The sequence below is a fragment of the Rhinolophus ferrumequinum genome, chromosome 21, assembly GCF_004115265.2.
Source record: "Rhinolophus ferrumequinum isolate MPI-CBG mRhiFer1 chromosome 21, mRhiFer1_v1.p, whole genome shotgun sequence".
Lineage (NCBI taxonomy): Eukaryota > Metazoa > Chordata > Mammalia > Chiroptera > Rhinolophidae > Rhinolophus > Rhinolophus ferrumequinum.
This window is the reverse complement of record NC_046304.1, coordinates 43,690,523-43,704,426: the sequence shown is the minus strand read 5'-3', so window position 1 is coordinate 43,704,426 and position 13,904 is coordinate 43,690,523. Positions and strand designations below refer to the sequence as shown.

The 13,904-nt window shown below is 33.5% G+C and overlaps 1 protein-coding gene across 8 annotated transcripts in view; it reads right to left on the bottom strand.

Moving 5' to 3' along the window:
• HELZ (helicase with zinc finger) overlaps positions 1-13,904 on the bottom strand; it is a 140,815-nt gene that overhangs the window by 31,101 nt on the left and 95,810 nt on the right. For all 8 annotated transcript variants that reach the window (XM_033089787.1, XM_033089784.1, XM_033089792.1 and 5 more), the window contains 4 exons: positions 9,560-9,611; positions 8,627-8,817; positions 6,692-6,899; positions 1,372-1,451 (listed from right to left, as the gene is read on the bottom strand). In XM_033089787.1, the coding sequence (XP_032945678.1) occupies positions 1,372-1,451; positions 6,692-6,899; positions 8,627-8,817; positions 9,560-9,611 (531 nt within the window). The remainder of the gene's footprint in view (positions 1-1,371; positions 1,452-6,691; positions 6,900-8,626; positions 8,818-9,559; positions 9,612-13,904) is intronic.

The following is a 13,904-nucleotide window of genomic DNA, read 5'->3' as shown; positions in this document are numbered from 1 at the left end:
GCAGCTGCTTAAAGCAAGGCTGAGGAAGCACAGATTTGCAAGTCATTATCATGGACCACGTACTTAAAATTACGGAAACGAACTAGTTTATAGTAAGAAAACATAGTATGCAAACAGAGGTGTAAGACAGTGACAAAACTCTGGGAAACCCCAACTTAAGGACTAAGAATAGATGGGAAGAAGGTGCACAGGAAAAGAGATAGAAGGTCATGTTAGAGAGTTGTGAAAAGTAAAAATGTGTATCACAGAAACCGAAAAAAACAAGCCGGTCCAAGATGAAAGAAGTAGAAAACAGTACCAAATACCAAAGATAAGTCAAATTAGATTACAACTGAAGTCTGTTTATAACATTGGGTCACTTGGAGCGCAATAGTTTCACAGAAATTTTGAGGCCCGATACTAATAATTTTGAGGCCCGATATTGGTAACAGACAAATAAAAGATGAGGTGGAAAGGAGAAAACAGGTGGTAGCTAAAAGATGATGGTCAGAGAAAGTATCTCTTAAAAAAACCATCTATCAATCAATTTACATATAGACTGAGGAAGCAGAACCAGTACCTAGAAAGAATCTAAAGATAAATGAGAAGAAGGGACAAGGTGACCAGAAAGGGAGAGATTAGTTTTAATGGGAACTCCTCCTCTGAGACTGGTAATAAGGAAGGAAGGATGTTCAGGATATAGAAAAGAGGTAAATCTAAGGTTTTAAATTAACAGGGTGAAAACCTGATGATGGAAGTCTAAGGCACGGTGACCTCCAGATCATAAAGATAATATGAGCTGCTGAGAAAATCAGGCAAAAGGAGGTAAGAACATGTAAAAGAAATGTGGGAGAGCACCTCAGGTTCCCTGAGATTAGAAAACATGATTTTCCAGAGGTACTAATTCAACCAATAATCCGATTTTCCCTAACTTGTTCACAAGCACAGAAACACAGAAAGTAGATGAATGAAAGGATAAAGAGTTAAGGATTTACACAGTGGGTGTGATGAGGTAATAAGTAAAGGACATGAGGAAGTTAATCCTTCCTCTGAGGAAGTTAACTCTTCTTCTTCACTATAACAGCTCTTCCCATTCTGAGATAATTTTTCAATGACACATTTATAGCTGTGTCTTCATTTACTACTTTATCATGGAAAGTCTCTAAATTCAAGTCTATCATTGAATATCACAATTTGAGAAAAATATATTGATAAATGAATAATGTAGACAAAGAAAAGGTAGAAGGAGAGTCAGCAACATGACCCACCAGAATGTTGTGAAACAATAAACATAAAAAGGTAAATACTTTTCTTTAAAACATCAATATTTCAAGATGATAAATCAGACTAAATCCATTAGAATAATGCATTCACTAAATGTAAGCAGCATACCTGTTTTGATTCTGTAGGCTTCTTCTCTGGTGTTCGAATCTTATTAATTTCAGGTCCAGGATTATTTGTATCACTTTTACCTAAGAAAATATTTTAAAATTCTTATAAATTATCTCCAGTGGATGTTAATTTCCAATGACTAACCAATATTAGACAAAGAAGCAGAATATTTTAAACATTTTTTTGCCCATTATTATCAATTTATATTACTGCTTGAGTTTTGTTCTTAAACTTTCAGTGGCAGTTTCTCTGCAAGAAAGAAAATTTATAAACAAAGCAGACCTCACTGACAAGGCAAAAGCTTAATAAAGGGATAATCTTAAAACATCAAATAATTCCAAAAACAATTTCCCAATCTCCAGGAATTTACAGCCTCATTTTCTTAAACAAGACATGGAAAAGAACTTGGTATTCTTGCCTATTTATAAAGGCTCAAAAATTTGGTCATTTATAAAAATAATTAAGCATATCCAAATAATGTACTAAAAGAATCTTAACTGAATATAGATACTGTGAAAGAAATGCAGTTATACATAAATAGTGTGGAAGCAAAATTGAGGTTAAAAATATCACAATTATAATAGACTTAAACAATGCTATTTCATACATGTGAAAAATTATTAATATATAAGAATTAACTGCTGGATAATTTAAATTCCTTGAAAGAATCCTTAATTTGGGTTCTTGTTCAAAAAACACTCCTTTAGGAATGCCATTGAAAGTGTGAAATGAATCATTGTGCCACAATAACCTTACTACTAAACTTCAAGAAATGAAAACTACATGCCTGAGATGAAAAACACACCGGATGAAATTAGCATCAAATGAGACAATGCAGAAGAAAACCTGAATGAACTTGAAGGCAGAGCTATAAAAACTATGCAAAATGAAATACAAAAATAAAAAGGATTTTTTAAAAAATAAAAAGAGCACCTATGAACAGTGGAGAAACTTTAAGTAGACTAATATCTGGGTAGTTGAAATTCTTGTAGGGAGGAAAAGGCGAAACAGAAAAAAAATATCTGAAGAAATAAAAGGTCAAAAATTTCCAAACTTGATGAAAACTGTAAACCGCAGATCCAAGAAACTCAACAAACCCCAAACACAAAAAGCATGAATAAAACTACACCAAAGAATATTTTAATCAAATTACTAAAACCAGTATAAAAGAAACTCTTAAAAGCAGTCAGGGAAATAAATGACACGTTTCATATAGAACAACAAAGATAAGGGTGATATCAGATTTCTCACTGAAGACAATGCAAGCAAGAAAACAGAGCAACACCATTAAAGTACTGAAAGATAAAAATTGTCAACAAAGAATTTTATACCCTGCAAAAATATCTTTCAAAAATTAAGGTAAAATTAAAAGATTTACAGAAATATAAATGCTGAAAGAATTCATCACCAGCAGAGCAGCACTACAAGGAATTTAATAGAAGGCCTTCAAGGAGAAGAAAAATTATATCAGATGTAAATATGAACATAAAGAAAGAAATAAAGATTACCAGAAATGCTACCTACGTGGATAATACAAACAATTATTTTCCATATTATTTAAAACTTAAAACAATGCTTGATGTTTAAACAAAAATAACAATAACTTTTGGAACTTGTAACATATGTAAAAGTAAAATGCATTATAATACTATCATAAAGACCAGGAAACAAAAAATTGAAATATTGTAAGGTTCTTTAACTGTATATGAAGTGGTAAATATAAATGGGAAAGTAAACTGTGATAAGTTAAAGATGTGTACTATAAACCCTAAAGCAAAATACTAAAATAACAAAGTTATACCTAATAACCCAAAAAGGAGACAAAAAGGAATAATAAAAAATACTCAACTAATCCAAAAGAAAGCAGAATTAAAAGAAAGGGGAACAAAATCAGATTGGACAAATTAAAAACAGATATAGCAAGATGATAAAATCAAGCCTAACTATATCAATAATCACATTAAATATAAATGGTCTAAACAACTCAATTAAAAGAGATTGTCATATTGGATTTAAAAAAAAAAAAATCAAGAGCCAACCATATTCTATCTAAAAGAAACACACTTTAAATATAAAGACACAAGTAAATTAAAAGTAAAAGATCAAAAAAAGATATACTGTGCTAACACTAGTCAAAACAAAAGCTAAATGGCTTTACTGATGTTAAGAAAAAATAGATCTCAGAGCAATATTATTACCAGGGATAAAGAAGGTCATTCCATAATGATAAATGAGTTAATTAATCAACAGCACACTATTGTGGTACTTAAATGTTTAAGTACCTAATAAGAGAATCTAAAAATTCATCAAGCACAACTTAAAGGAAAATAGGCAAATACCAATTGTATTTGCAGATTTCAATATTCCTCTCACAATATATATGTATTTTTAAGTAGACAGAATATCAGCAAGGATATAGTATACTTGAACAATCCTATCAACTGATTTGACCTAATTAACATTTACAGAGCACTCCATTCTCCTCAAATACATATGGAAAATTTACAAAGATGGACCATATCCTGGGACATAAGGCCATACAAAACAATCTCAGTAAATTCAAAAGGATTTAAGTCACACAAAATATGTTTTCTTACTACAATGGAATTAAAGTAGAAATCAATAACAGAAAAATTCTTAGAAAACCCCCAATAACTGAAAACTAAAATTCACCTTTCTACATATTCCAAGGATCTAATTTCAAGAGAAATTAGAAAGTGTACTGAACTGAATGAAATGAAAATAATACAATATTGGAATTTGTGGAACGCACTACTGAGGAGGAAAATTATAATACTAAATACCTATATTAATCTAAGTTTTTCCCTTAAAAAATATGTACAAGAGTTGTATACTGAAAACTTTTTAAAAAGCTGAAAGAAATTAAAGAGCTTGAGAGAGAGAGACAGAGAGACAGAGAGAGAGAGATGCCTTGTTCATAAATCAGAAGACTCAATATTGTTAAGATGTCAATTCTCCTCAAATTGACCTATAGATTCAACACAATCCCAATCAAAATCCCAGTAGACTTTTTTGTAGAAACTCACAAGTTGATTCTAAAATGTATGTGGAAATGCACAGGACCTGGAATAGACAATTTTGAAAAAGAAGAACAAAGTTGGAAGACTTACTACTACCTGATTTCAAGACTTTCATAAAGCTATAGTAATCATAGTTGGCAAAAACATAAACATATGTATCAATAGAACAGAACAGACTTCAAATATGTGCTCAACTGATTTTCAACACAGGCACCAAGTTATTTTAATAAAGGAAGGACAGTGTTTTCAACAAACAAATGGTACCAAAACAACTGAACATAAAAATACAAAAACAAAACAACAAAAAATCCATCAAATCTTAGCTCACATCACACACAAAAATTAATTCAAAATGGACATAATGTAAGAGCTAAACCTATGAAACTTCCAGAAAAAAATAGATGATCTTTGTGATCACGGGTTAGGCAAAAATTTTTAGACACACCCCAAAACATGACCCATAGAATAAAAAAATAGATAAACTAGAGCTCATCAAAAATGGAAGCTTCTACTCTTTGAAAGATACTATTAAGAAAATGAAAAGGCAAGCCATATCCCAGGAAAAAATATTTTTAAAACACATATTTAATTAAAGATTTGTATACAGAATATATAAAGAATTTTTATGATGTAGTAAGACAAACCAATAAAAAGCGGGCAAAAGATAAAAATAGATGCTTCATCAAAGATATACAGATAGCAAATAAGCCCAATAAAAAGATACTCAACGTCACTTGTCATTGGGAACATGTAAATTAATACCACAATCAGATACTACTGTGTTTCCCCGAAAATAAAACCTAGCCAGACAATCAGCTCTGATGCGTCTTTTGGAGCAAAAATTAATATAAGACCGTGTCTTATATTATGTTACATTATGTAAGACCCGGTCTTATATTATAGTAAAATAAGACCGGGCATAACATAACATCACATAACATCACAACACAACATAAACATAACATAACATAACATAACATAACATAACATAACATAACATAACATAACATAACACAACACAACACAACACAACACATAACATAAACATAACACTGGGTCTTATATTAATTTTTACTCCAAAAGATGCATTAGAGCTGATTGTCCAGCTAGGTCTTATTTTCAGGGAAACACGGTATCAGATACCCACTAGCAAGGGTAAAAATTAAAAATACTGACAATACCATGAGAATGTGGAGCAACTGGAAATCTCCTACATTACTAGTAGAAATTTAAAATGCTTTGGCCACTTTGGAAAATAGCATGGCAGTTTCTTATAAAGTTAACTATGTACAATGTGTTCCGCAATCTCACTCCTGGGTATTCACCCAAGAGAAATGAAAATGTATGTTCACACATATGTTCATAGCAGCTTAGAAGCCCAAATTAGAAATAACTAAGGTGTCCATCAATTGATGGACAGATAAAAAGATTGTGGTGCATCCATATAATGGACTACTAATCAATACTAAAAAGGAACAAACAACTGACACAGATAACATGAATGAATCTCAAAAGCATTAAGCTAAGTGAACAAAGCCTAACATAAAAATCTATATACTCCATCATTCCATTTACATGACATACTGGGATAAAGACAAAAGTACAGGGACAAAAGCCAGATTAGTGGTTGCCTGACTAGGGGTTGGAGGAGACAAATTGCCAAGGGATATGAGGGAACTTTTTGAAGTAATGTAAATACCCTGTGTCCTGATTTTGGTGGTGATTAACAACTCTATGTATTTGTCAAAAGACATCAAAGTGTACATTTTAAAAGGGTGAATTTTACTGCATGGAAATTATATCTCAATAAACCTGACTTTAAAAAAATATAGTGGGTAATTTTTCCTTATTTGTAATTCTAGTAGACAAGAGACTATGACATTTACATAAGACACAACTACTTTAAATCTATTGCCACAGTAGCATTAATGTTTAGTATACCACAAATACTTTGGGTCAACAAAAATGTTTAACGAAAGAGGGTTTTCTGTCTCAATTATAAATTACTACAATTTTTAAAAACTTTAAATATTAAAATTGAATCTTTTTTCAGGAAATTGGTAATACCAATCATAAGTAGTAGGTTACATGCACGTTTTGTATCTATGTACATGTTTGTATCTTCTGGAGAGAGGATCCATAGTTTTTATGTAGATTTTTTTTCTCAAAGAGGTCTATAATCTCTAAAGTTAATAATCATACAGTTAAAGGAACTTTATATGTTGATACAATTTAGCACATCATCCACTTAGGAACATAAGAACAGCAAACCAACTCACCATTTCGATTTTGCTCATGTTGATCCTTCTCCTGATGCTGGTTTTGTGGTTGCCCTATGCTGACAGGTGGATGATGCCCGAGGCCATACGGTATAGGAGACCCCCGTCCATGTGTCTGTAAGAGGTTCATGTTGTAGGCCATTGCTGCTTGGTGTGTAATGATTCGAGGATCAACGGCAAACCTACCCTGGTATCCTGTCCATGGTACCTAGGTTATTAAAAGAAACAAAATAATTTCATTAAGTACCTTTTGGAAGGCAAACTGCCATAGTGCTGTTGATTAGTAAACAGCAAACACACAGGGAGATGTTAATTTTATCAAAATGAGTAACTACAAAGTCAATGCTAATAGTAGTAATTGGTAGAATTATTACTACATCTTCACTGGCCAAAACATGGCTCCCTACATCTTTAGTGTGTAAGGGATAATTGATCATTTTTCAGATTAGGAAGAAATTGAGGACTTAAAATTAGTAATTATTTCTTGAGGCATTAAATCATTTTACAGTTTTGAATCATTTCCCCTCCATATGAACGTATACATGTAACATTACCATGAAAATTATCTTTTAAAATCATAAATGCATAGTTATATAGTTTAGACTGACTAAGAGAACGGGGGGGAAATTTAAGAAAGAATTTAGTCTAAGGAGCCTCAATTCAAAAAATAGGTATTCCAACTTTTATTACAAATCATTTAACGTTCATTATGATAAGCAAAATTCAAACAGGTCATTAGTTTAATTAATGCTTTTGATTAATTTAACTCTTCCCTTAAATCACAGAAACAAAAAATTTCTTTGGGTGTGTCTAAATATAAGGTCCCTGAATATTAACATAAAAGGAATATATACAATGACATCTGAGCTACTGCCCCTATTATTTTAACATAACTGCTAAACGCAGACTCTTAGAAATCTTATATAATAAAAGCCTCTTTGACCTAGTAAAATGAAATACAAATCCTAAGGGACTCACTATTTAAAGCAGATGATGTGCAACGTTGCCAGGCTGTCTGGGAAGAAATAACTCAGCTAAAATTGAAAGTCTATGGGGAGTAAGCATGGACTACATATTTCTTACTGACAGTTACTCTCATTGGCTGCCGTGGTTGTGAACTACCGTGACCAATATGGCTGAGAAATGTTTGTAGCTTGGCATTTGTCCATTTTTGAGGTGTGGGCACGGGTGCCAAAGATCCTCGGCAATGATCACCTCTGCCTGGAATTACAGTACTTGACTTAAATGTAAAAAAGGCTTTCTAGGCTAAAATTCTTGAATTTGGAAATATTAGTATATCAGCAAATTAACAAAGTTACCAAAATATTCAAATATCTTAAAGGAAACAAAAATGGGTTTACACAAGATGGAAGCCCTCTAAAAATCAGAGTCTTAGAAAGGATTTAATAATGTTTTTAAGTACCAGTAAGATTTCATAAGGCGTGGAATTTCTCAGATAAATTTAGACACAAGGGAGTTATTAGACTAATCCAGCCTCTCTGCCTCCTCCAAAGAACTGTATTTCTTAGGAAGGGTTAGTGAATTATACAAGAATAAAAAGCAAACAATAAAAGACAAACATCTTGTTTACAAAACAAGAGACCAACTTACTACCTCGGTTAACTTTTAGCCCAAATTTCTTCAGGAAAAATATTGTAAAAGAATACAAAGGCTTCTCAAGCAAAATATCTAATTTACGGATTTCTTCATAACCACTGACAATCTAGTAACAAATTCTAAGCAACAATTCACATTTCTTTGGTCATTTCAAAATTTGAAGGTTAAAGAAAAGAACTGCTTCAAAAGAAGCTTACAAGCATTGAAAAGTTTTTTTTAAAAAATAGTTGGTAGAATACTATTTGGGATAGGCACTAATTTAGTGAATGAAGCCTATTTTATTTTATTCAATAGAAAGTATCTCAAATGTCCACTTACAGGTAAAGGCACCGACATAACTACATTCCCTCCATAGACAGCAGGTACATAAAGAATACTTGTCCCAGTGTGAGGATCTATTCTCTGAACAGGGCTTGGAGATTTCCCCAAATTTGGGTGAGGTCCAAGAGGGGGTGGAGGAGTATATGCTCTAATAGGATTGCCAATAAGTACGGAAGGATTGGGCTGAACTGAAAAATAAATAGAGAAAGGAGGCACTCAATAGCTGTACATATTCACCTAGACAAAAATAATTTAAATCATCCAATAGCAAACTACATTTCCCAGGTTTGCCAGAAGATATCTTATAAACAAAGAATTATCAGGGTGGAAGAGTAAAGCATATTAAAAAAAAAAATCATAACCATTTAAAAATGTTCCCTAAAATTAGCTTAAGCTACACAAAGTATTCCTTTTAGAAACTAGCGTAATTTTAAATTCTGAGGCTAGAGACGTGTCTTTCGAGAGAGAAAACCACGCAAACACATACACTCTCAATAAACCTTCTTCCAAAACTAGGAAAATAAACACAATTCTTCAGAATAAAGTTTTGCAATTGTAACAAAGCCACCTATAATACGAAGGATAAATAATTATTATTTTTAAAGCATAATTCTGCAACATTTTAAATAATTAAAATAAACTTTTATCTTGAAATTTGTATGACTCAATATTTGTAGAATATGAGTATGTTCCAAAAAGTGTTTATGTTGCATAGAAGGCTTAAATGTTTTTATTCAAAGTTCCCGGATATGAACCTGGTACCTACAAAATAACCCCTTTTCAGAAATGACGTGAATGGGAGAGTTGAGTGAGCTCCAATGTGTCTGTGCGCGCGCGCCCTCTCCACCCTCCTCTTTCTAATGATGAAATTTGGGGTAAATCTCTTATATCATAAAAGCAAGTTTTCAAAAGGCTAATTTTTCCACTTACCAATTCCATCATTCTGGAAATGATCATTCTGGGTATGATGAAGGCTTTTCCCCTTTACAGAAAAAAACAAATGTATAATAAACACACTTAATATTAGGAAACAATAACCACTTTTCCTAACCCTATGCAAATCAAATGTATACAGCAACAATTAAAATTTAAAGACTGCGAGTCTTTAGTTAATAACCATTAGACTGCTTTGAACCAACTTTCTTCTTAAATATTAAGTCATGGTGCTAGAACTCAAGTGTTCTCAGCTTCAAATTAAGGACATCTAAAATTCTTTTTTAAATATTTTTTTATAAAAATATACATGTATGTAATCAATATGACTGAAACCTAAATTCTACTCCTTGCAGCTTCTCTATAAATTTTCTATGAATTAAATCACAAAATGTAAAAGTTGTTTTTCAAGAGAAAAATATCAGTCTTCAATTCTTGAGGATGAGAACCTTAAAAACAATAACATGAATGTAAATATGATTTGGGATTTATGATATTTTGGATACGATTCATGGCATCTTAAAGGGTGAAATTTATTCAAAGGGCAGAAAAAGACACACTATCATAATTTGCTTAAGAGAATGTACAAATTTTCTAGAAAGCAATTTGGCAATACATATTAAGAGCATCAAAAAAGTACACACACTTTAACCCAGTGACTATACTTTCAGGAATGTATCCAAATGGAATACTGGATTTGGGCACAGATGTTCATCTCAGCATTGTTTATACATGTGATAAATTGTTAACAACCTCAGTGGCCATCAATGGAGGATTTTTTAAATAAGCAATGGCAGATTCATATAATGGTATACTAGTCTATCACTAAAAAATGATGACTTTTCGGCAGAGACAGTATTTGAAAGAGACAATGGTTCTGAATTTTCGGACTTTAAAAAATTTCTTTCTCTTTCCATTGACTAAATGTAACACACAAAGCCATTCTACAACACAAGTAGCACATTATACAATTTACCCTTATAAGCGCACAAATTTGTTATTTGTATATTACATCTGAAAACTCAAGGGGAAGATAATGTCTATAGCAGGAAGAAAAATTCATTTGTGACTAGAGCAAAAGTATAGTGATGTTTCATTTATTTCCCTGTCAGCGACATTAAATGTTCAGATCGGCACTAAACTTCGAAGGCCATTTGGTTAGTGATAGGCAGGCAAGGGCTAAGCTCTAACTCTTAAAAGGTCAGAAAAAAAATAGTCAAAAGAGAATCATAGTTGGTCTATTAACCAGAAGAGAACGTGCACAGTGATTGGCACTAGCCGTAAAAAACAAACTTCTGAGGAATAGAGAACTGATAGGAAAAGCAGGCAGAAAAAAGGAGAAAAAGTGGAAATGAGAAAATGGCTGGCAGAAGCAGGTGGGAAGACCAGAAGCATAAGCAATCAGAGACGAGAGCAAGAGCAGCCAGGGGCACATAACACAGACAGAAGAAAGGTGAGCCAATGACAGAGTCCGAAGATAAGACGGTTCCAAGAGAAGAACCAACCTTTTAGATTTCTTAGCCTCTAAGGACCCATCAACCAGGGGCAATTGTGCAGTATGTGAAGAAAACAGTCATTTAGGAAGTGTGGTAGGCAGAATAGCCCCCCAACGATATCCACACCCCAATCCATGGAACCCCTGAATATATCACGTGATGCAGCAAAAAGGACTCTGCAGATATAATTAAAGTTATAGAATTAAAATAAGGAAATTATCCTGGATTATCTGGGTGGACTCAATCTAATCATGAGCCCTAAAAGTAGAGAAGTTTCTCCAGCTGGAGTCAGAGAGATGCAGCACAAGAGGAAGTAAGAGATGTGGGAGAAGGGGAAGTCATAGAGATTTCAAGGGAGAGAAGGAGTCAATGCACCACTGATGTCTCTGAGATGTAGGGGCCACATGGGAGAACTGGAGAGAAGCCAGCAGAAGCTAAGAATGGCTCCCAGCTGACATCCAGCAGGGAAACAGGGATTGCAGTCCGACAACCACAAGGAACTGGATTCTGCTAACAACCTGCATGACCTTAGAGGGAGAATCTTCCCAGAGCCTCCAGATAAGAGCCCGTTGGCCAACACCTCAATCCTGGTTTAGTGAGACCTGGAGCTGAGAAATCAACCAAGGACATCTGACCCAAAGAAAAGTGAGACAATAAATTTGTGTTGTTTAAAGTCACAAAACTTGTGCTAATTTGTTACAGCAGCAATAGGAAACCAGTACAAAGAGTAACCATATTCTAAGGTAATCCTGTACTCTAAAGCTGGAAGCATGCCAGACACATACATCAGCACTCGAGGTGCTGTGGGATAGACTAAATTAAAAAGCAACCTAGAATCTATCATGTAAAGCTACAAGCGTTATTTAGCAGTCTGTCCAGCTCGATACAGGAACAACTCCTCTAGCATATTTGGATTGCATGCAACTACAGAACATAAGAGTACTTGGTCTATACAAAATATACAGTTTAGTAGCTTATAAAGAAAATAATAATGTAGAAGTAAGCTAGCGTTAACTATGTATATAAAAGTCATTTCTTAATGAGAATTCTAAACTTTGGCTAATAAATCTCAGAAAGTATGTGTACCTTTGGTAGAATGCTAATTAATTCCAGGATTTTTATAAGCAAATGCAGTTCATATCTATTTTCTGAGGATTATCTTTTCACTCCACCATTTATTCATTCAAATATTTATTTTTTAATTCATTCTTTCATTGTTTTTCACTTATAGTTTCAACAAATGTTTCTGAGGGACCACCATTATGTCCACCCTTGGCTAGGCATGGAGTCTACTGACACATTCTCTGATGTCTGGACAGTGAGACACAATATAAACAGCTAGTGACAGACAGATGCTGAAAAACAACTCACAAACTGAAATCTATAAAATAATGCTTTGGTCTTTCCAGAGGATCCATTTCTGAATATTATCTATCCTCTGCATAGTTTTTATAGTGTGTATAAAGGAATCTACTCCATTTTAGCAAAGCTTCCAAACATGGCGCCCGCAATCGCCCTAGGAGTAAGCACCGTGAAGACAGGTATATAGTTTCCTACATGTTACTTCTGCAGGCGCCCATGAGATGGACAGTGCTGTAATTGATGCCTGGGGAGAATGAGGCCACGAAGAGTTAGCGGGGACTACCTGCTCCTGCATGTCCTGCATGCTCCGGCATTTTGTACCTTTGCTAAGCTTATCACAGAACTGACATCTTAGTGAGGAGAACAAAGTAATTTGCTGAACAGCCAGAGGTATGTTTTGTTGCCAACGGCAGCCCTGAGGAAGCAGGTCCTGAAGCATTTTCAACGATCATCCAGCCTTCTGATTTTATCCACATGAAATCTTACTGGGATTTTAAATCTTAATATAACATTAACAATACTAATTTTTAGTATTTCTTATGCACAGAATTGTGTTGGAAGTTAAACATTAAGGAAACTTCGGGGAAAACTGTATGGTTTAGTATCACATTTTCAGAAATATCATTTTTCTATCAGTGATGTAAATTCCCTTTAAACAAAAGACTCCAGCACATAAAATAAAATATCTGAGATTTGTTTTAAAATTCTCCAGTGTGTATATGTGCTGGTGGTGGAGTGGGGGAAGTGGGCTGCAGACAAAAATAAGATTAAGTAGATAATTACTGAAGCTGGATGCTAGGAAATTCATTATACTATTCTCTCTACTTATGTAAATATTTAAAATTTTCTACAATAGAGAGTTAAATAAAAAGAGTCCAGTACTTATTCAAATTTCAAAACAATTTCATGGAAATTAAAAAAAAATACTGGGTAGAGGAGAAAGACAAGGAGACAAAAATAACCTTTGGCTCACAATACCTCAGTATTTAAAATTATTATTATTATACATGATATAAATAATAATTTAAAATAACCAAGGGGATAGATAGTTTGGTGAGCCACTGTGTTAGTGACATAGAAATAACGGGTGATATCTATTGGATCAGTGGAGAAGACTCTCTAAAAAGTTTTTAAAAATTGGGGAGATGGCTCCTTTGGCCTTTAATTACACAATCTTCTCACTGAAAGAAGAAAGCCGCACTACCAGATGCATGTCCTAACCATTATTCACTTATCAGATACTTACCAAACACCCACTACGCAACAAGAGGGGCTAGGTACTAGGGGCAGTAAGAAGAACACAAAATAGGATTTTTGTCTTCAGGGAGTTTATGGTTTTGGAAAAGTAAGTGGATTCGACATATATTTTCTTCACCTTTAAAACAAAACCAAAGAGCTAACTGCAGGATCTTGCTGAGGGTCAGGAGACATTTGGTATCACGGCTTGAATCCAGCTGCCTCTATAGTACATTAATTGATACTTA